This window comes from Trematomus bernacchii, unplaced genomic scaffold (assembly GCF_902827165.1).
Source record: "Trematomus bernacchii unplaced genomic scaffold, fTreBer1.1, whole genome shotgun sequence".
Taxonomy (NCBI): domain Eukaryota; kingdom Metazoa; phylum Chordata; class Actinopteri; order Perciformes; family Nototheniidae; genus Trematomus; species Trematomus bernacchii.
Window position 1 is genome coordinate 861,614 of NW_022987771.1, and position 23,772 is coordinate 885,385.

Here is a 23,772-nt window from a genome sequence, read left to right on the forward strand (position 1 = left end):
GGATCATGTAACATGAGTGGGACAGTGAGAATGTTTGCTATATTTGGCCCGACTGTTTGTGCCCATCTTAGGCCCTAGACTGTGTGTGTGTGTGAGTGTGTGAGTGTGTGAGTGTGTGAGTGTGTATGAATGTTTGATGTTTTTTTCTAGGATTTATCATTAATCTAATCTAAATCTGATTTGTTTAATGTTGAAATAAGTTTATAGGCATTGCATTACAGCAGTTCAAGTCTCATGTGTCGCTCCCTACAAAGTGACAAATCGTATAACATTTCACAGTACACAGTAACATGCCTCTTATTTGGTATGGGATGAATGACACACTCACCTGCTCCTTCAGGCGCACGTCATCCCAGGCCCTCAGCTCTGGTACCCTGTGCGGGAAGCCCAAACCCTTCTCAAATGGCTGGGTACCTCTGAAGTGCCCTCGTAAGATCTCCGAGTGCCCCATGTCCCTCACCGGCTGAAGTAAGGCCTCCTGGGACACGTGGGACGGGTCTCCATCCATAGCGTTACATACTGATGATATCATGCCTTCCATGGCCTGCCTGGGTTTAGGTTGCGTGCCCACCCAGGCCTGTGTAGGGTCAGTGACAGGGATCCACCCCGGGCCTGACTGTTCCTGCAGGTAGGAAAGGAAAGAGCCTCCACCACCTCCGTTTCCACCATTACCTGACCTGGAAGGGGAGAGTGGATCAATGTGGAGATGGTACATGTAATGTGTATGCTTACGTTAAACTACTATTAATAACCCCTTAGCGGTCACCTCCTTTGTAAGAAAGACAAATCTGTTCACCACTAACTCACCTGTCTCCATTCCGGTCTGCAACACAGCTCAGACCAGGTGACTCACTCAGCCGAGCATACACCCTTTGCTGTCCTGCAACAAGAGAAAGCCCTTCCTCTGAGCCCGTCCCTCCTCCTCCTCTTCCTCCTCCTCCTCTTCCAGCTCCATCTCCGCCAGCCGTACTTGTGACTGCTGATACCTCCGAACTTGCCCCTGACCTCTGACAATTGTTCAGCCCGTTAAGATTGATCCCGGCGATGGTGCCCACAATCGAGGCTGGTGTTGCAGTGCTGAGTGACTCAACGCCCATCTCTGAATCGTCTTCGGGCAGCTCAATGGATCCACTCAGCACCCCACCCCCTCCGCTGGCTGCGCTGGCCTGACTGGCCGGCCGACCCAGACTTCCGTACGGCAGCCCCAGGAGACCCTCTGAATCGTCAGCATTGCTGCACTCCAGCGAGGAATCCTCCACAGGCACCAGGGACGGGCTGTTGCCTGTTGGCCACACCTGCACATCAGACATCTCCATGAGGGTGTCTTCTTCTGTGGTGGCAATAGGTGCACAGTCCAGACTGGAGACTTCCTGCCAGTAAGGCTCAGCGCCCAGCGGGGAGGGCAGGCTGTACTGCATGGAGGCCGGTGAGAGAAGCTCGTCCTGCACGAGCCCATAACCTGGAGCGAGACAGAGAGAGGCACACTGACACCCGGCCCCCCGCCTCGCTCCCCACCTCACCCCCACAGCACCGGGACCACGGGAGGGGGGTAAGCTCCCCTGCCCAGGAGCTGGGGAACTAGGGGGGAGTGGGGGAGTAGAGGAGGCTGAAGGGACAAATGGGAGAGAAGTGGGGAAGGAGAGAGGGGAGGGCCAAGACAATAGGAGCTAGAATAAAGGTGCAAGGAGCTTAGGACAAGAGAGCAAGGGCAGCTTTTAGAAGAGGGTTTGTCAAGCTCGCCCAGCCAGCGCTGACTGTGAGAGCAGCAGCGGCAGCAGCAGCAGACACAGCCGGACACACTGACTGACACTTTGTTTTGGACCCAGCAGTGACTGATGCTGCTCTGCTGGCTGCCACCTGCAGGAAGCTGTCAGGAATCAATGCCTCTGCCCCAAACCCGGGGCGATGACACACACCTGTCCAGCAGGGACGCACACTTGACACACATACACATGCCGTAAACACACTTGCTCACTCTCATACGATCACACTCATACTCAGATATGCATGCATTCAAACCCACTCGGAAAAACAGGCAGGTTAATATCATTGTCAGGCTGGATAGCATGCACGCAGGCAATCTCATTCTCTCCTCACACACACACATCAGCTCACTCCACCCAGCTGCTTGCACTCATATTGACACATATTTATTATAATACATTCAATGTAACACAGCTATATAAACATATAACGTAAGGTACTGCTGATATATGCAAACACATACACTTGATTTTCCTTCTGATGTGAAAGTCACATGGTGGCTGCCTCAAACATTGATTTGAATGAGTATTTCAAGTGCAATTATATCAATTAGAAAAACTGCACATCGATAATGGGCTTTGGACTCAGGTCACTCCTTCAACTGTCTTGAACACCCTTTGTGACAATATCTTTCTCTTTGTAAAAGCAGACCTGGCATGATAGAGCACAGTGTCACAGCAGCAGGAATGTTTTTTTTTATTGAGATAGTAACTTTACATTGCATATAAGGGAAGATAAATCCAGTTGAAAACTATGAAGAATGCACTATATACACAATATGCCTTGTATCCGCCTTATTTCATGCTAAATAGATAACTTAAAAAATGTTGAATAGTTTAAGTAAATGATTAATGGGAATGTAGGTTAACTAAAGTGTGAGTGGCACAATGACTGTAACACTACGGGATGTCTTACCAGGAAGTACATTAACCAGACGATGAAATAGGAGATGTTGTGCAGGGCAGAGTATGTAGATAAGAGAGACAGAGAGAGAGATGTGTGTGTGTGTGTGTGTGTGTGTGTGTGTATTCTCATTCTCAAGCTGTGCAGAGCTGTGGGGTGTAACTTGATTCATGGTTGGCAGTGTTTCTGTTGAGGACTGCTGAGTGTGCAGGAGATATTTGTGACACCAAGCGGCCAGAAGGACCTCTTGTCCTACTTTCAGCCCCTCTGTCGGTGTGTCTGTGGAAACTAGCAATCTTATATTTTACATTGTTCATTTTGTGCTTCGTTTATTAAGGTAAAACACAAAAATCTGCCGTAAAACAGCAATGACTCTGGATTCCTATGACATCCATTGCTGACAGTATATCTAATTGTAATACCTGAACACAGAAAAATGATAATGAGTAAAGAGTTTACGTTTGGAAATAATAATAGGACAACAGGATCCTTGAAAGATTAGGGGGCCTTAATCACAAACGCTTGATTGCCCTTTGGCACCTTAAATGCTGCATTTAATAATAGTATTATACAGTAAGCTGCTGGTTAGAGCTTAAATAATATATTTCAAATCTAATTACAAAGAAGTGAAACCGATCTCCTATTTTCAAATACTTGAAGATGAACTTCTGTATAAATTGTTTGTATATCTGAGGAACATGACCAAGTCTATTTTAGAAGTAAGAGTAACAACTGTAGTAGTAAGTATTTCTCTATGAGGTGAAGGATCATGTGTGAATTAAAAAATATATTTGTTTTTAGTCTGTTTATAAAATAGAAAGACAGACTATAATATATCAACATCTATGTTGTGTTACGAGTGTGTTTGGGTGACACCACACAAACTACAACATGACATTTTGTCTGTTATGAATTAGATAATGAAAGAGTTTGTCAGTCCCCTCTCTCCACGTTAGAAGATGAGGCAATGATGGTGAAAGAAAAAAATGAAGGGAGTGGGCAAGTGTGAAGTAGGAAAAATGATTGCCTGACCCCACTGATTAAAATACACAAGTACAGAAAAAAATAGCAGTGAAGCGTTAAAGTACATGTAAAGGAAGTATACTTATTTTGTCCATATACTGATACACTGGTCACACATGTATATGGAGGACACAAAACAGTTACGGTAGCCTATATAACATGAAACACATATATAGACGCTCCACACTGATACACACACATAGACTTATAGATGAGCTCACATTAAATAATAAGCACATTTACAATAAGGGAAGGGACAATATAAAATTGACCCTCGAACAACACCCACAAAGACATTTAAAACGTATATATTGCACAAAATAACTACCGTAATCAGATGGACACAGTTTACAACCACAACATTCATACATGAAGAGAGCAGACGCAAATTCACAAAAAAGGTTTGTGGCCTTTTTTACTCCCTATGGGACAGATCCCTGAGGAGGAAGAGACAGACTAGTCATTCTCAGTATGCATGCCATGCAAAAACACATGTCTGTTGGTCAAGCAGCATTAAAGGCCAATGCAGCATTTAAGTCGACATCTCCAACAAGCCAGTGTTACTCCTGCCCCTCATCCCAGTGTCTCATGCAAACACAAGGGGGATGAGCGATGAAAGTCGGCCTCATGCACATGCAGACAGGCAGGAGGACAGGGGAAGAAGGGATGGGAGAAGAGGGAAGGACAGAGTAGGATAAAATAGAAAAGGGCAGCAAGAGAGGAATATAAAATAGGGGGATGATCACAGACAGAAACAGCGATAGAGAGCGAGGGTCACCTCCCCCCTCCCAGTGGGTGCTGAGTACAAAGTCTGTGTGAGGTGTATCGGTCACAGAGCGGACACTTAAAAAGGTGGGGTTTTCAAGAGCACAAAAATAAAGAAAATGCACGACTAGTCGCCAAAAAAAAAGGAAAAATATAAAGATGTGGGTCAGAGGTCAACATGAGGTTGGCATGAGTTCAGAGTTCGGAGAGGAGTGAGAAGGAGGAAGAGTAGGGCGGCTAGGCTGCAGATGACATGTCCAGAGAAACACAGAGAGAGGGACAGATTCACAGGGAATGAAAACAGGGCTCCCAAAAGGACATTCAACATTAGCCCTAAAAAGACTCAAACTTCTCCACATGCAGCCACAGGCAGAGAGAATTTAGATGTCCTAAAACAAAGGTCTTAAAGAATAGGTCTTCCTGAATCATGATCTACTGTATTTGTTATGTTTACTAACCTAGAAAGTGAAGTAGATTAGAATAAACCCTCACAATGTGCTTACCTACAAAAGAGGTGCACTAGAACTATGATGATACGGATAAGTCAAATCCTAAAGACATTGTTTTTAAAAAAGAGGGGAAGACAGGAAAAGTCAGAGAAAGATATGAAGGCTACTGTAAGTTATTCTCTGGTCTACTCTAGCTTTTTCTGTTTAACTCCTAAAATTAAAAAACATTATAGAACTGAACCTGACTTTAAGTAGCAGTTCTACACTTTGGGGTATACAATAATGTGCTTTTGTTGCAAAGGGTTGTGAGAAGATCGATGCCACTTTCATAATGATGATGACTGAAGCTACTGCTAGCAGCGGTTAGCTTAGCTTAGCACAAAGACTTTAGGAAAACAGCTAGAATGGCTCCGTCTAAAGATCAAACATCCACCTACCAGCACCTCTGAAAGTCAACTAACGCTTTAACTTTTTGCTACACAAAAGCAGCTAGCGTGGACGAGACACAATAACGGTTTTAATCTCTTTTCAGTCTTTATGCTAAGCTAAACTAACCAGAGGCTAGCAGAAGTAGCTTCATATTTACCACACAGATATGACAGTGGTATGGATCTTTCTCATCTAGAAAATTTGCAAATTTCCCAAAATGTAAAACGTTTTTTTATCTGAACTGAACAAAATAATTTTTTGAATAAATTAAGGAATGAAACATTAATGCAAAATGAGAATTAAAATCTAATGCACAAGGAAGTTGAAAAATGCCACAATATTTATTCTAAAGACGTGGCCTTGAGGTCATTTGCAATTCCTTCGAGCATTTATAGACTTATTTTTTCCTTTCTTGGTTAGATTGATTTATTGATTTAATTATTTCTTAATTAAACGGAGGAATTTCTTCATTAAATCACTTCATGTATTGCCTAAAAAAGTCTACTTTTAAAGATTAAAGATTCTACTTTATCTCTGTGCCTTTGGGACATACTTAATCTGAACAGTAAATCATAAACCTCTTGAAACCCATCACTGTGATCATTGTGAGGTTAGCCGAAAACACAATATCCAGGTATTCAAAGCGTCGCTACATATTTACGCAGAACGTCAAAGCAGGAAAGGCCTTTGGGAGGCAGGTAGCCAGACAGATAGACAGACAAGACAGATACGGTTACATCAGATTCACTGCAGCTGTGATCTGAACATCTCCCTTTTCACCCTTTGACCCTCATGGTCATATTTCTATGCATTGTTACATCTCCAAGTATTGCTCCAGTTTTCACAGATTAGGACTCCTGTCACCTGTCAGACTGACTCATCGTCTGCACTGGATACAGAGAGGAGAAGCCAGTCCAGAAAGAAGGGGAGCTCACACCAGTCCAGAGGTGAAAATGGAGTCAATAAGATGTAGAGTATGCATGTGTGAAGGAAACCATGAGGAAAAGGAGTAAAAGACTGAGGACTGACAATTGGTAAGGAGGTCAGTTAAGCTAGGCTATACTTACAGTTTGATCTACTGTACTGATCATGTATGACAATGTGTTGTTTAATAACATTTCACTCTAAAATGTAAGCCCTCTTAATGCTATAAAAGCACATCAAATATTGAATAATCTAATTATTTGACATGAAAATACAAATTAACAAAAATGACAACAATAATAACACTAAAAATTAGATGATATAAATATTAACTTATCTGTAAGGTGTTTTGCTCAAAGGCTATTAAGTAATGGGATTAATGCAAACTCTAGAGATTCAGTTTATTTATTTTTGTATACTTCACTCTACTTCCCATCATATTGATGAATCCGTAGAGAAATGCATAACGAAAGGCACTACAGAGGTTGTAGCACAGTAGGAGTGTCCTGAGTCCCTCTGCATGTTGTCCTGCAAAAGTTTGACGTTTGTGGCAGCTTTCATTCACAACGGCATCACCGGGGAATACATGATAGGACAAAGGGACAGCAGTCAAAATCAAGAGGGAAACACACTTTACTTTCAAGGGATAATAGGGAGCGAGGTGGTATGTTTATTTGAAAGATGGCTCAGCATCAAAGCAAAAGGGACATGGGGGAAGGGGCTGCACTGTGGAATTTGGGGAAGGGAACTTACCATTGGTCATACCAGGGGAGAGGTTGTCTATATCGTGTCGACGTCTGCTGAGGTCCCGGGATTGTCTCACAGGCTGCGGTGGCTGGCCCTCCAACATGTTGACTATGTCCATACGGTCAATACTCTTCAGAGCTGCGTACAAGCTCTCCACTGCAGAAGACCCATGAGGAGGGGAACAAGCAGACAACGGAAAAGAGAAGGAGGGGATGGGGGGATTCCAGGACAAACAGCAACACCATTACAACAATCTGCCTTCAATTGGGTTAAAGAGGTGTAAATGAGGTAAGCCCTGAGAGGCAGGTAAGATTCAGGTGATACATGTTCTATGTCTAAACGTTTTCTCACCTGTCTTAATGACTTAAAGGTGCAATTAATAACATTAATAAGATTCAGCCACTAGATGGCGAAATCCCTCTCTCCCTTAGATTGTGTTCACGTCAGAACACCGGGTTTGCCAGTTTGATGCACAACCTGAGTTTAGACAGTGTCACTTTAGACTCAAAGTAAGCTAACCAGCAAACCTTAGCTTTTAGCTTACTGATCAAGAAGAAAAATGGCCTCTTCAGCTGACTTAAACAAGCTAAAGCAGAACCAATGTTCACGCCCAGTCGTATTCCTACTTTTGTCACTGAGCACTTTGGTTTTGGAGAGAAGCCGGGCACATACCGTCAAAAATAATAAATGTTTACTAACTGGTATGTTATAAAACTTGCTAGTACACGATAGGAAAATAAAAAATATCCTGACAAAAAGCACCAGCCAAAACGTCCCCGCTATTAACATCAGACCTAAAAAATCAATCACCGGATATTTTTCCCTATTCGCCTCTCAGGGCTTCCATAATTTAGGTGACAGGATGAGAGAAATGCACAGTAATTTCAGATGTAATGGACTCACTCTTGGCTCTCTTGCCCTCGCGTGTGGCCCACAGGTTGAGCAGCGCAGAGCTCTGCTCCAGCAGCGAGTTGGGATTCTCTACACGGATCTTATTGATGTCATCCACACTGAGCTGAAGCTCTCGCGCCAACTCTGTGGCAAAAATGAGACAGAACAAATCAAGTAAGTGAGATAAATATTTATATAATTTTGGTTGTGGGTCATGCTGTCATACTTTACACAGTCTTTCACAGTGTCTCTACCCAGAAGAGGCAGTTTGTCTGTCAACAGCTCGGCTCTTGGCAGGAAAACAGGAAATAATTGGTTTCCATTGGCTAGTTGCCATGTTTGAACTTAATTAGCAGCTAGCTAGCCAAGCTTGTCGGACATAAGGTAAACACGGAAAGTTTACAACAAATAAAATCTGATTCAGTATGTCATTGTTTTCTCACCAGCCCAGCTCAGTCCCAATTGTTCTGCAATGACAGCCATCTTCAGCTCCGTCCTCTCCATGGCGCTCATAGATGCTGCACACACCAGACCAAAACTGACAACTTAACATCTGACATCTTTACTTTTGTTACAAGTAAATTAAAGGTTGAGATTATCCCTGCATTGCCATACTTGTTTATTTATATTCAATACAGCATTATAAGAACATAAGCAGGGGCAGTTGTTGGCGGAGTAAGAGCCTCATACCCATAGCAGGTTCATTTAAGGCGCTGTATCTTTCTCTCAAAGCCAGCGGGGTCAGAGTTCGCCTCCGGTCTTCACTCCCAATAACCTGCACAAGCAAATCACACTGAAGTCTATCATCTCACAGAAAATTATTTTTACTAAACACATTGTACTTTTGGAGCTTTACCTTGATACATGGAGGCATGTTGATGTTGAGGTTACAGAGCACATGTTGGCTGTCCTCATACTTAGTGGACTTGCGCAGGAAAGACAGGAATCCACTGTGCTCTTTACTGCTGTCTCTCAGCTTAGACACAGGGACAAACGGAAAGCATTAAAGGTATACTGTATGTAGTGTGGAGACAGTATATTATCATTTGAACAACAAAGAATATCAAACTTAACAAAGCTCAGGTAATACCTTAACAGAGACAGGAAGTCGGTTATCTCTGAAAGCCTGGAAGCTGAAGCAACGAGGCTGCTGGGTGGCCTTCCTCACCGGCAGCAGGTTACCTGAACACTCAAGGTGAAGCGGCATTCCCTCCATCACCTGCAAGACAGGACACAGGAATTAGCCCACACTACACTACACTACCATTTGACCACATCAGTATAATGCTCTGCCTTTCTCACTGGTGGGTAATAAAGTGTTACATTAACTCCCTAAATCAAATAAAAAGTTGTTTTATTGCCTATTTTATTACTTTTAACCCTAAGTACATTTTTGATTGATTATAGGTATTTGTACTTCTAAACATTTGGTCTAGATAAGGCAGCACAACCCACCCACCAAAACACACATACGTATGCATGAAAAACACACATACACGGCACAAACCTTGCTGTTCTTTAAGCATTTTTTTTCTATATTGTTCTAAGAAAATAAATAGTGCTTCACGGTAGGTAGATGGTTATTTGCCTGGGTCTGGATATGGTAGTGAAAACAATGGTACAAAAATGTAAATGCACCTAAAATTGTTTTTGCTTTTTGAACATAAAAACCGTTATCTAATAAATTGCATCTAAGTTGTTTTTCACGCAATGCTTTTCTCTCTTACTCAAGTAGTTATTTTAAAGAGTACATTCACCCCTACTTGAGACAAATTTGTAAAGTAACAATACTTAAGTACTTTTTTTTGTTAAACTCTCCTTATAACTGGCCCCTGTTTCTGAACTGACCTCTATGTCTCTGCTGCGAGCCACTTCTGTGAAGTTCTCATGTTGTTCCAGGGTTTTATCCATCTTATCATCGGTCATGCAGTAGCAGCGCAGGCGGCCCTCACGCAGCTCATTCATCTTTGCAAACACCACAAACTTGGCCATGTAGGGTACGGCTGACAGCTCCCTGTAGAGCAGGTTGGCGAAGGAGATGGCCTCCGCAGTCCGAGGACAGTCGGCGAGCCAGAACCTGAGACGAAACAATGACATGGAATCTCAGTTGTGTGGAAACATCTTATTGTCTAGCTGACTGTAGAATGATTTGAGATGGCAAAGTTTTACATTAACCTTAGTGGAGTAATTGTTAATATGATGTATGTGTTGTCCACTTACCGTGCTGAAACGTTTGTTGTGAAGCTGGCACAGTCTTTAGCATAATTGAGCTTGGTGGTGCCAGTAATGTCTTCCCATTGGGCTGGGGCTGTGCCACCTGGGAATCAGTCAGGATGAGAAAGGGTAAACTGGCTATTCTGGCTAAAGCAAAAGTCTCATGGTGCAAGTACAAAATAAGAAAAATAAATGTTCATCCAATTCGGAAATCTCTCTTCATTGCAAATCAGCAGTTTTGCCCCCATTAATCTTCACTCGACATTGAACGGAGTAGCTGCAGGCGATACTCACACACACTTACTCACACACACACAAGTCCCAGCCTTGGCATAAAGTACCTATGACTGAGCAGAGCAGACGCAGACTGGTGGTGTCTCCCTCCCCAGCGTCTCGTGGGCTGTCCCTCCAGGACGGGGGCAGGGGGATACGCAGGCCTATGGGTCGGTGAAACTTGCGTCGCCGAGGCTCCACAGTTACCACGGGGCTGAAGTTTGCCTGGTTACCCAGCAGCTTAGCAACCAGCTCATCTGGAACTGGCTGAGCCTGAGGTTGAGAGTGAATGATGGAAAGAGGGGGTACGTAACACAGGCACAGGGTGATGATATGGTAGAAAAAGGGGATAGGTAATGGAGATTGTAAAATGAGATGATGGGAAAAGAAGATGGCAGGTAGAGGGAGACAATGAGAGATCGAGGATAGGGCAATGGACGAAGAAAAGACAAGTAAAAGAAAGGACAACCGAATAGGAAAAATTAAAGGGGAAGAGAAAGAGAAAGAAGTCCACAGTGAATAAAATACCTTCTGGTTGGTTTGATCACACGTGGAAAGACAATAGCAACACAACTTTTTTGTGGCACTTAATAACTCCTTTTTATTGTAAAATGTAACACATGCAGCTTTTACAATTATGAATACAAAATTGATATAAAAGAAAAGGGCACTGTGGTTTTTGACAAGGCCATTCATGACATGATCATTAAAGCAACATTTGAGTTAAATATATATATTCCTAAAAATATGTTAATAAAAAATTATGAGCATATCTATTTTACTTACATTCACTATTTTATCTTAGGTTACATCATGTGTGGTTGCATGTTAGTTCATAATACATATTTAGCTTGTCATAAATTCATTCCTGTGTCTAAAGGACAGCAGCTGAAGGTCCATTCATACGACATCTACTACATTTTGGTACAGATTCTGATATTAGATTTACACGAAAAAATGTATAAATTATAAATGTTTTAATTATGTTTTTTGTTAAAAACAAATATTAATGCAATCATAGTATTGAACTGGAAAAAATATCTTCACACTGAAAAACAATAAAGCCTTGATATCATGTCAGCAAATATGAAAAAATTGTGCACATTCATAAAAATATTATAAAAAAGTCTTTGAAAGGACTTTTAGCTCAGAAACCTTTTAAAACATTTTTTGAAGAGATTTGAAACAGATTTGTGCAAAAAAAAGGTTCAATGTGACAATTATTTGATGATTGATGCCTGAATTGTTGTAATCTGCAATTCAGCCCCATTATTAAATCTCATTCCAATACGATTTGTTATGGATTTTAGAGCTGTCAGCAATTTGATGTTTTATTTTGAAACAGGATGTCAGGACATCAGATGGTGAGGGTTAAACCTTAAGTGGATTATTGTGTGAAGAGAGTGGTTTCCTATTGTATAATTGAGTGTGGTGCAGTGTGCTAATAAAATATTTCTCTTCTTTTGGTGAATATGTTATAGAAAATGTCAAGACCTGAAAAGTTTATCCATTCTCTCAAAAGGTCCATAAAGCTTCAACCAACAGTTATTTAACTAAGATTAAAGGGTCCCTTTCTATGAGGGACAACACTTCATTCTATAAGGATCTTTTAACACATATTCGAGACATTTATGACACAAAAACCTCTACACAGTAAGTATACAGTCATACAAACATGTATTTTGCTTTTCCATCAAGTAATGTCTGACTAACTGTAACAAGGTATCTCAAATGAATGTGTGAAATATAGTAAATACAGGGCTTTGTCAATGAAATAAATATATTAGTGAGAGAGACATCAAGGAAAAAACAAACAATATCAAATCAGCACTAAACGAGCAGTCCACAGTTATATAAAGGTGCCAAGTGCATGCACTGGAAATGTAAAAAGGTCCTCTAAAAATGCAAAAAGCAGAATAAACAAACCAAAGAAAAACGAAATCAGGAAAACTTGGCACAGAGGCTGATATGATCAGGTCATTCCATCAAAGTAACATGCTTTATTCTTTCAGGCAACACAGGCATTAACGATTCTGTCTTTCTTCTCCTTCCTTCATCGTCCCATCTCACCTGCAGACCCAGGCGCACTCGTTTGGTGACGGCCGTCTCAGGAAACGTGGCCTCCACCAATGGCACCAGTTTGCTTGTCAGCTGACCTCCCTCTGGTCCAATCAGGTCGCTCTCTTGCTGGACTCGTGACACAACAGCAAAGTAGAGCGGGAAGTCGGTGGAGATGATGCGACGGATCCGCTTCTTCCCGAGCTCCTCCTGACTTTCTAGTTCTGAGGAGAAAAGCGAGGGTTAAACTCTCAGGAAGTGACACCTTTCAGTGACATTTTTTTAAATTTGGCATTTGAACTCTTACCTTCATCCATCCCATTGAGGATTGTTTCTAGCACCTCGTCTCCGTAGCGATTACGATGTTCTTTCCAGACATTGCCGTTCTCACTCCTCAGCACCACGAGCTCCCGGTCACCCCGACCCAGAGCAGCAAAGTGAGGGATCTCCACTATCACAGGTCTAAAACACAACACAAAGGGAAACATATTCATCAACAAATGACAATTATGTACTAAATATAACCATCTTAAACGCTCTCAAAGGGCTCTCAAATTGAAATACACTCACATTATTTATGTTTATAAATAAATACATGTTCATTACATTGTTAGACGCTTTTATCCAAAGCGACTTACATACATTCAGTACTGTGGGCAATCCCCACAGGAGCAATTTGGGGTGAAGTGTCTTGCCCAGGGACACAACGACATGCCGACTGCAGTGGGACTCAAACTTGCTATCCCCTGATTCAAAGTTCAGCACACTAATTCAGCGCACTATCCCACTGAGCCACAGCCTCCAGCGTGTGATAGTGTTAATTAATAATGTATGGTATTTTACATTTGTGTATGGTAAATAACACGATGCTATTCATTTGTGGATGAAAGCACAAGATGGTTATAGCCACATTATAGGTTAAGTGATAATCTCAAGTTTAATGATAAAAGTATTTGGGAAAAAAATATATTTTGTTATTTCTATACATTGTTTTCTCATGTGCAATAGTAATTGTAATGTTTTGTTACTGGATAATTCAGCATATCATGTAATTAATTAGATTTGTCATTAATTGACAGCCCTAATAAGATTCATTGTGTTTTTAGAGGAGGATATTTCCAGTCTCCTCACCCCAGGAACTGCATCCCGGCGGGCCCCAGGGAGATGATCCGGCTGGCCAGCCCCTCTCCCTCCACCAGCGGAGGGGGGCTGGTCAGCTTCTGCGGCTTCACCAGGCGGCAGGTGATGCGGGTCGGTGCGGCGCAGGTCCGCGGGGGGATGATCACACGCAGACCGTTATGCCTGCTGCCTCGCATTGAGCCACCACGAGCATCTACCATAAAACTGACCAGGAACCTGCAAAGGGACAAACATCGGGACAATTAGAATCAGAATCAGAAACAGGTTTATTACCAGGTAGGTTTACACATACGAGGAATTTGACTTGGTGTCGTGGTGCATATATAAAAGTAAAACAAGAATTAAAAACACAGGTAGAGAACTAGAAACATATTAAAAAAAATAACAGTATTTACATTGCAATGGAATGGAATAAAAAGGAATACAAATCAGCAGTAATAAAAAAAACAAGAAAACAGATATTGTTGTGCATTGTGTTAGTTGCCGGATCAGATATTAGAGAGCGATTCAGTGAAACAAAAAGATGTGCTGACCCTGTGTGTATGGGACTAGCGACTGGGCTGACGTTGTCTGACGTCTCAGTCGCTGGGCTGCTGGGAATCAGCGAGTCATCGTCGTATTCTTTGGGCAGTGGAAGAGGAGTGTGTTGCTAAAACAGAAGGAAAGACAAACTCTTCATAACATTCTCAAAAGAAAATGGTGGCAGATAATCTTTAAATGAACCCAAACATGTGTTATTCAAACACGTCTCACATATGTTTAATAAAGTTAATATTGAAAGGGATATGATGACGTCTCACATATAAAGTTAATATTGAAAGGGATATGATAAGAAATTGTGTTTTCGTCCTGCATTTTAAAGCTATTTTAAAAGTGGATATGGAGAAGGTACTTCAATAACCTTCATAAAACCTCTAAAGAAGTATTCTCATTTACATTATCATGTTATAAAGAGGGTTGACCTTAAAAAAAATCATCAATTTGAGGTTTAGATTAAAATGTGAGTTTAATCCAAGTCCATTAATCACAACCCTTCATATGATAAAATCACTTCAATGAACAAATTAGTCTTGAAAGTTAATTGCTGGTTCTCGACCTTTGAAATAGTAGTTTGACAAAAAAACATAACTTTAACTTAAAGGGGACCTATCATGCAAAATGCATGTCTTTTATACATGAATATGTGTCCCCGGTGTTCCAGGGAACTCACCAAGTGTCAGAAAACACAACCCTCTCTATTTTCCTCCATACCCAAATCTCTAAAAAAGGGGCTGCAACGGATCTGATAAAAACTGATCCAGATTTGAACACTGTCAGGACGGTGGCGCTACGGCTATTGGGCCAACTCCACCAATCAGGAGGAGACTGTCAGGAGTAAAAGCGGTACTCCACCTGCTAATTCATTACAGGACTACAGGAGCAAGCTTTGCAAACTGGTAAACCTTGAAAGCATAAACCTGTTAAGGTAGGTTTAATAAAATATGTTACGTTGCATTATGGGAAATAAGTGTTCTTGAACTGTTACCCATACAAAGAATTAACAATTATTTTATCGTTAAACTATGTTTCTTCCAAGTCCCTTATCTTTATTGGAGTGCAGTGCTACATTTCTGGAGTAACTCTGCAGTTTGTTACTAATGCAGCTCTGATCAGTACCTGATCCATCTCGTGTTCTTTCAGGATAACGGTCTCCGGAGAGACCCGGGGGATCCTGGGAATGGCTGGTGAGTAATTCCTGTTGTAGTAAAAGAGAAAAACACAAGTGAGATTGAGGAAGTTCTTTAAATCTCCTCCCAAGTGCTCATCCCTGGTGTTTAGTTAGTGTTTATGGTGCATCCCCCTCTATCCTTCCACCAAGCCGGTAGCTTGTGGCTACCAGCTTGGTCTCTGGCTTGTTTCCCCGCCCAGCCCCCCTTACGCTGAGCCCAGCCCTCTCTCGTACTCCAGTGATTTCTTGGGAGAGAGGAAATCGTCATCATGGTCTTTCATGTCATCCATCTTCATGTACCTGGCCCCTTCGGTCCCCAAGAGCTCCTCTCCTTCAGAGAACAACATGCCAAAGAGAGCGAACAGATCGGGTCAGGTTGGAAACAGCAAAACAGAGAAAGAGAGAAAGAAGAGAACAAGGCTGTTAGCCCGTGTTTGAAGGGGGGGGAGGTTAGGAGATGGCTCTGTGATTCAGGTGTTCGACTGGTGAGATGAGACACCAGTGAAGATGCTCTCTACACTGACCTTCTTACAGTTAGGCAAATTAAGCACAGACTTGTCTACATAACGCCAGAAACAGTACACAATCAAAACAGCAGGTCACTGTAATCAGCTATAGTCTCAGAGTCCAACACTTTTCATTCAGAATCCCAAACATTGCTACATTAAAATAAGAGAGGACACCTTACACATGTAGTCCCACAAACAGTTAGACACAACAGCATACAGACACAATCTCATTCCAAAAAACTGTTAGTAAGAAACAGTAATACACATAACCAAAGTACAAGCTGTTCTCCTTTAACAGTACAGTATAACTCGATGTGAGCAGAGGTGGGTTTACTTACCCCTTAACACATGCGGTAATATTCAAGAATTCACCAGAAGTGTGTAATAGGTTGTGACCGTACCAGCTCAGCGAGTGTGTGAGTGGGCTTCTGTCAGCGGTCGAAAGCCAAAGTGATGTCGTAGGTGTCATTACACTATGCTCGACTCTGAGTGCACTTCCCACAGGTTTTATACGAGTCAGCTCGTGTGCTGGATATTCTCCGTGTTGTGTGCCGTGTATGTGTAGGCGAAGTGTTACCACATACAAGCCTGTGCATCAGATAAGCTGCAAATATAATTTCACAGTAGCCGTTATGAAATGTGTCTTTAAGGCAACGTCTCTGCTACTTTCTATATTTAGAGCAAAGGTGACAATCTGTCGGTTAAATTATCAGGGGACTAAAAATATCAAGACATGAAGTCCTCTGATATCATTGTCAGTGGTGTTGTAAACGTCATTAAAAGTTACAGTAGCAATAAGTGCTTTTTGAGGTGATGCATACACAAGCTGTGAGCTGACATATCACCTTTTAAGTTGTAGTAGAACTTGTAAGCTAACAGTTATTCGTCAACTCAAAGATATTATCATTGTTATTTCTCTGTCCACCTGATGATTGTAAGTCCAATATTCACTCTCCTTTCTGCTCTGTGTTTGCTCTCTACAAACTCCAGAGGGATTTGTCTGAAAACAGCAGCCTGTTGTGGCTAAATACTATAAAAGCCTTGAGAGTGATACGAGAAAAGCAATGTTTCGGGTCGTAAAAACCAAGACAATTAGCTGAAAACCATTATAATCCTGAGCTGAAAGTAAATGTAGTGTCAAGCGATGATTCACTGCGAGTTAATCACTACATGTGACTCTTTTGAGATACAAGAATTACATAATCAATTGTAAAAGCAAACATTGAAGCCAATTCATTTTGAACAAATACAGTTGGAATGGCAGATGATTGACAAGTGAAGACACACGCACATGTCAAAGCTAGGATAGCACTACATGTCTATTTAAAGCTCACAGGGCTGATTTTAAATGTTTTAATTAAAGATTTGTTAAATTTGTATACCTTATATAGGTGTAAAATGTATTGGCTATGACTGAAATCACAACTTAAGAGGAAGAAAAGACACCTGCAGAGTTAGAGGATGAGGGTGTTCTTGAAGGGACAGATAAAGGTTACAGACATGGGTGCTATGGGTGCATGCCAATGAGAAACCAGAGCCACCATCACAGTGAGCGCCACTACAGAGAGAACGAGAGAGAGAGCTTGAAATGGAGCCACACACTTTAGTACAACAACCTATGAATGCCGCACGAAGAAACAAAGAGACATTCATACCTAATGTTAGCTGTGCAACTCCTAAAAAAGGGCAAAGGGAATCGGAAAATAATGAATATTTATGTGACTAGGTAAAGCATCATAAAATCAGCCTCATAAACAGGAAGTAATGTTTAGATAACATCAACGTAGTCGATCAAACATTGTTTCCGACTGTTTTTATGCATTTTATTATATTTATAGATCTCTACCTTCATCCTCGGACACGTCCAGTATCTCGTCCACTGTTTCTGGGAAGCTCATGCGATGTTTCTCTGTGGTCGTCTGCACAGGGGGAAGAGGAAGAAACAATTGTAAATACAGCGTAAAATGATTTAGTGTTTTTATTTACATCGACACAATGAATACAAAATTCATACAACGACTTTCTCTTCCATTTTTTTTTTAGCATAAATAACATTTTTCACATGGTATTGAAGTATTAGACAAGATAAAACAAAACAACAGAAAAGTGACAATATTTATTCAACCCAAAATGTATGTAAATGTGAACAAACCAATCAAAAATGATAATAATTCTGCACTCCAAGGTAAGAAAACATGGAGAAAACACAGAACTATGCCAGATTCACTTAAAGAAAGTATAGTGTGTGATCATGCTAAATAGAGTAAGGCAGTAACACTAGCACCACTGCGTGACAAACCTCATTGTAATAATAAAGTAATGGTGGATTTTTGGAGTATGTTTAATCTGATACAGATGAGTGAAAACGCATTTATTATTGATTCACTTATACACTGAATATAACTGCTCTGCAGATCTGGAACAAACTTTCTGAGAATCTGAAAACCTTGCACTTTAATGCTGCTTTTCCAGAGGTAATTTATCTCTGTTTTATTGTTGGGCTTCAGCACTTCTTGCAGCATTATGTGTATTTACAATGTCAATTTTTAACTAATTTCCATCTCTTCTATGAGCTGTCATTACATTACATTACATTGCATTTAGCTGACGCTTTTATCCAAAGCGACTTACAATAAGTGCATTCGACCAAGAAGATACAAACTTGAAGAAAATGGAATCATATAAGTACATCAGGTTTCATAGAGCCAACACATTTCAAGTGCTACTCAACTAGCTTTAGATAAGCCAGTCCTTTTGTTCAATTTATTCTGTGTTTAATAGTATGTGTTATTTCATTGTAAAGCAGTTGGAATTGCCTTTGTGTCTGAAATGTGCTCTATAAATAAACTAACCTTAACCGTATTTCAACGTGAGTGTGATGCCCACATAATGCCAGTACTGTAAACAGAGAACACAGTCCAATTCTAAACTTCTCACCATGGAAACCGTCTCCTCTGTGACGAGCTTTAGGACATCGATGACAGAGATGTAGCCCAACCTCTTAGCAATGGCCAGCGCTGACGTCCCATTCTGACGGACAGAGAGGAGCACATTGATCAGATGTCTGAACGACAACACTTTATAAATGGTTTTTCAGATGTGAGGTGCGTTCATGCTCACGGTTGTGGTCTCGTTGGGCTGAGCGGCGTGCTTCAGCAGCAGCGTCACAATGTCCGTGTGTCCCTGCTGCGCCGCCTGGTGCAGAGGAGTGTAACTCAGCTGGAAAACAGAATACATTTATTCTTACTCGTATAATGTACGAATAGTTTTACAGATACAACGTTAAAAATTAACTGAAATTTTCTTTTTTAATTATGTAATACAGCTGGTAACAAAGTCATCAAAAACCTTTTTAAACCAATATCAGTATAACGGATAAATGTTTTATGAATACAGCTGAAACAATTAGATGATTAACAGACAATTAATGAGTAACAATTTAAATAATTAAATGTATTTGAGTAATCTAAAAGCAGAAATGGACTGCTACTAGTTTCTAAAACATATATATATTTGGTGGTTTTCTTGGTCGTCTATGATGACAAAATGAATTTATTTGGGTTTACGACTCTTAGTCAGAAAAGAAAAAGCCATTTTAATATGTCAGCTTGGGCTCTAGGGACTTGTTTGACTATGTTAATTACCTTTTCACAAAAAAAGCTAAATCAAGAAAGCCGTTATAATGCCAGTTGTTATTAAGCCAGATGCATTGAGTTAAACTAGACATGCCTAAGTGGCTATGGTTGTCTTTATTCCTTATTTATTAGTACAGGTAAATCAGATGGTGTGTTATACTGACACATAAGCAAATGTTCTTTCTTTGAAATTACAGACACAAAATCAATCTGCTACTCAATAATTAATACACTTATCAGTTGTTGCCCTACATATAACCTTACTCATTCAAATTAAAGCACCTGAAATTAACTCCAGTCCAGTACATTAAACTTTAGAGAGGTAATATCTTCTCATTCCTATAAATCATTATTAATAGCGTTCTCTGGGGAGATCCCTGCATAACGGTTAGCTGTATAATGTAGTGTAATCGTGTTTCCTGGTGAGTGAATCAGACAGTGGGCACAGTAGCTGCGTGACTCATGCCCTGACTCATTTAGTTGTAGTTTTATCTGAAACCAGAGGGAGGCACTCACCCTTGTTTTGCTGTTGACGTTGGCTTGTTGCTGCAGGAGGAACTTCACCATCTTGATGTTGCCATAGTGACACGATACATGGAGGGGGGTGTAGCCCATCTGAAGGAGAGAGAGAAAAGTTAAAATCACAGCAGTCACATAACTTTTGTGTCTTAATGACCTTTTAATTTGAATATATTATGTAGATTTGATCCTAAAATAGTTCATGAATATTGCATTATCTTATGGTTCAAATCATTAAAAAAGAACAGAGCAGAAAGGCTGCAATTAAGACATTAACAAGAGAGGATGCAATTATCTCTGGTGTATGGAATTGGGACAATAACAATACAAATATTACATTTTGTTTGAGATTATGATCAGTCCAATACAAGAGCCCTATATATCATACATTTATTTCTAAAAAGGTGAGTCTGATTTGTAATTTAAAGGTGGGGTAGGTAAGTTTGAGAAACCGGCTCGAGATACACTTTTTGTTATATTCCATGGAATGCTCTTAACATCCCGATAGCAATGAATATCTTAAGTGCTTTGACAACAAATCCATAAATAAATGTCATCTGTGGAAGCCGTAGTACTGTAAAAAGCACGACCAATCATTTTCACCGGCCCGGCTAAAATAACTGGCTGGCCTACCTGCCTGTCAGACTTCCATCTGTGCACAAACTTATCTCGTGCCCTCATTGGTCATGTGCGCGTTCGTGTGTGTTGGAGGAGGGGCTCTGTAAGGAAGTGGCAGATTTTCTTCCGGCTGTGTATTTTCAAATTCTAGCGCACTCGAGCTGGTTTCTCCAAAATTACCTACCCCACCTTTAAATGTGGACAATTTGTTGCAGTCACTAAACTTTTCCTCATAAATTATATTCCATTAATTTATATTTTGACCCCACTAAAATTCAAATTTAGAAAACTAATTTCAAATATATCAGCAAACAAATTGTGAATTTTTATGGAAAAAGATAGAACTTTATGATCCCTTGTTGAAATCCCTAAGCTCCCCAACATTATATAATAGTACAAAATAACCCTCAGCTTGACGAGCTGCAACACTAAAGTAAAGTACATCTATCATTACAATTCAGAGAGATGCTGTAAACATTAAAAACCTCAAGAATCTGCCATGTTTTATGGTAACGGGACCCCCTGCTATGAGAACATTCATCTATTTATGCTACAGCACTTAGACACTATCTTCTAAAGCTCAAAGTAGATCGCACGAGTTTCTACACTGATAAGGCTTTGATAACTGAGCAACAGCTTCTCGTGAGACTAAAAAAGGTCTTACCCTCGTGGCTGCGCAGACTGAAGCCCCCTGATTCACCAAAATATCTGCAATGCCAACATGTCCTTCCTGTGCCACCAGATGGAGCGGGGTTAATCCGCTCTGTGGGAACCACAAGAAGAAGACAAAGGTCAAACACAGGAAAAAAAGCTCAAATTGAATATCATTTTTAGTTTGAATCAACCTCGTCCTTTGATCAGTGTTGAGAAAATACTCAATGTACTACATGATAACAAAGGCCTAACTGTAACTGTGTACGTGACAGGATGTATGATTACCTAGAAGAGCATCAGGACTGTTTTAGGTATATGATAGCTATGTGATTAACATGATGATTCAGCCTCTATGGAGACAGACATATGACAAGCATGATCATTTCTGACATTGGTCTTAGCTAATCTAAACTAAACATTGAATACTGCTTTGAACCAGTATTCCTGCATCTTGTGACTGTGTAACTCCCTCTCTTGTATATAAGCATGTGAAGGACACTGTTCAGGAACTAGTTGCACCAAATGCTCTGTATGTGATGACTACTTCCATTCTTGCAAGGATAATAAATACATGTATCCTGATATTGAAGCTCAAGCCAGTGACGAGTTATATTTGTCTAACAATCAGCTTTGTATTTCTTGCCTTGTTTCCCAGGTTGACGTTGGCCTGTTTGGAGATGAGCAGGGCGACCATGTCGGGCCGCCCCTCCTGCGAGGCCAGGTGCAGAGGGGTGACCCCCTGCAGGGACTCAGCATTGGCCGAAGCTCCGTACTGCAGCAGGCTGTTCGCCACCTCCACCTGGTTCTGCTTTGATGCTATGTGGAGGGCGGTGTAGCCATTCTGCAGAACAGACAGGCATCGTGATTAGCTAAATATGTACATATGCATGATACTGGGCCATTCAGCATTATCTATGTGTAAATGTGTGTCTTTTTTTTACCCTGGCTGCACTATGAGGTGACCCTCCTTTGCTGACAAGCAGGTTGACAACATCCAGGTTGTTGTGATGAACAGCAACATGCAGCGGAGTCAGTCCATTCTGGAAAACAGAATCACAAGTTCATTAGACTGAGGCAGAACAAACAATGCTTTATTCATCTTTTTTCCAATGATCCTTAAGGTTCCCCTTACCTTCCCAGCAGCATTAGGGTTGGCTCCTCTCTCCAACAACAGCTCTGCTACATCCACCTTGCCGTACTTGGAGGCCACATGGAGTGGAGTGAAGCCTTTCTACAGATGCACCACAGAGAAAGTGGAAATATTAGTTTGGGAGTTGCAGCTGTTCTAGCTAACAGTGTTAAGACAGCCAAAGGTTGTGCAGTGAAAGACGAGCAGGCAGGTTTTACCTTGGTCATCTTGGTCTGCTGAGCCTCCATGTCCAGCAGGATGCGCACAGTGTGTGCGTGCCCCTCCCGGGCAGCGATGTGTAGGGGTGTGTGGCCTGCTGTGGTGGTGGAGTTGGGGTTGGCTTTGTGCTCCAGCAGCAGCTTCACGATCTCCTTGTGGCCCATCCGAGAGGAACAATGCAGAGGTGTTTGGTCATCCTGGACAACAAGGAGAGAGAAATAATTAAATACACCATAAAAGATACTGCATGAACCCTCTGCAGAAATATGCTTCAGTGACTTCAGTTTAACTTCTCAGCTTCTCTTCCATGATCTCATCTTGTTGCATTACTGTGAATGTATGCTTTGCTGTTTAGGAAGGAACTAAGTATGTTGAAGCACTGCCAGGAATACGTGTCTGTGAACCAAAGCTTCACATTTCTAAATGAATGTTTAATGTATCACATACAGACTATTGGATTTAGCTCTAATAGGAGAAATCTCTATGCACTCGTACACAATATGTGGATAGTTCTGTATTGTTTGAGATCTTTACCTTGGCCTTGGCGTCCACAGGTGCCGAGTTCACCAGTAAAAACTCTGCCACCTCATGATGTCCTGCCCGAGATGCCATATGAAGAGGAGTCTCCACTTTCTAATCGTGCACAGACGGGAGAAAACACCCACTCAGATGTAACACTATTACAATAACAACACAATGCGTGCAGGGGGGAGTTGGTGTTCTGTGCTGTATGTGTGTCTTAGAATAAAACTCACCACGTTAGAGGCACTGGGGGAAGCTCCTTTCTCCAGCAGGTTCTTCACAACATTTAGGTGACCCATAAATGAAGCCACATGCAAGGGGGTCAGGCCAGACTGAGAGAGGAGAGAAGAGGAATATTACAAATGGTCTTACACTCCAAACGTATTCAATATAATGATAAGTGAGGTGTTTTTGCTCACCTCAGTCACAGCCTCTATCGATGCAGAATGTTTGAGCAGGTGATCTATCACACGCTTGTGGTTCTTTTTACAAGCAATATGCAAAGGAGTAAAGCCATTCTGTAAAAAACAAAGGACATATTAGAATCCCCACAATCAATCAACAACTTTATTAATCCCGCAAGGGGCAATTGGTTATGAGCAGCAGCTTATGTCATGTACACAGGCAGGAACATACAGGAAGAAAACACACAGATACACCCGGGAGCACAGATATGGAT

The 23,772-nt window shown here is 41.3% G+C and overlaps 1 protein-coding gene across 1 annotated transcript in view; it reads right to left on the bottom strand.

Moving 5' to 3' along the window:
* The window catches only part of ank1a (ankyrin 1, erythrocytic a), a 44,143-nt gene that overhangs the window by 8,522 nt on the left and 11,849 nt on the right, over positions 1-23,772 (bottom strand). Inside the window, exons 11-40 of the mRNA XM_034148617.1 lie at positions 23,513-23,611; positions 23,327-23,425; positions 23,106-23,204; positions 22,571-22,768; positions 22,356-22,454; positions 22,165-22,263; positions 21,867-22,064; positions 21,234-21,332; positions 19,949-20,047; positions 18,918-19,016; positions 18,735-18,827; positions 17,644-17,716; positions 17,453-17,473; positions 15,499-15,619; positions 15,237-15,315; positions 14,114-14,229; positions 13,572-13,796; positions 12,748-12,902; positions 12,453-12,664; positions 10,451-10,655; positions 10,116-10,212; positions 9,744-9,972; positions 8,986-9,114; positions 8,752-8,871; positions 8,586-8,670; positions 8,339-8,413; positions 7,908-8,039; positions 7,011-7,160; positions 808-1,459; positions 329-677 (exon numbers count right to left, since the gene is read on the bottom strand). Coding sequence (XP_034004508.1) covers positions 329-677; positions 808-1,459; positions 7,011-7,160; positions 7,908-8,039; positions 8,339-8,413; positions 8,586-8,670; positions 8,752-8,871; positions 8,986-9,114; positions 9,744-9,972; positions 10,116-10,212; positions 10,451-10,655; positions 12,453-12,664; positions 12,748-12,902; positions 13,572-13,796; positions 14,114-14,229; positions 15,237-15,315; positions 15,499-15,619; positions 17,453-17,473; positions 17,644-17,716; positions 18,735-18,827; positions 18,918-19,016; positions 19,949-20,047; positions 21,234-21,332; positions 21,867-22,064; positions 22,165-22,263; positions 22,356-22,454; positions 22,571-22,768; positions 23,106-23,204; positions 23,327-23,425; positions 23,513-23,611 — 4,506 coding nt within the window. The remainder of the gene's footprint in view (positions 1-328; positions 678-807; positions 1,460-7,010; positions 7,161-7,907; positions 8,040-8,338; positions 8,414-8,585; positions 8,671-8,751; positions 8,872-8,985; positions 9,115-9,743; positions 9,973-10,115; positions 10,213-10,450; positions 10,656-12,452; positions 12,665-12,747; positions 12,903-13,571; positions 13,797-14,113; positions 14,230-15,236; positions 15,316-15,498; positions 15,620-17,452; positions 17,474-17,643; positions 17,717-18,734; positions 18,828-18,917; positions 19,017-19,948; positions 20,048-21,233; positions 21,333-21,866; positions 22,065-22,164; positions 22,264-22,355; positions 22,455-22,570; positions 22,769-23,105; positions 23,205-23,326; positions 23,426-23,512; positions 23,612-23,772) is intronic.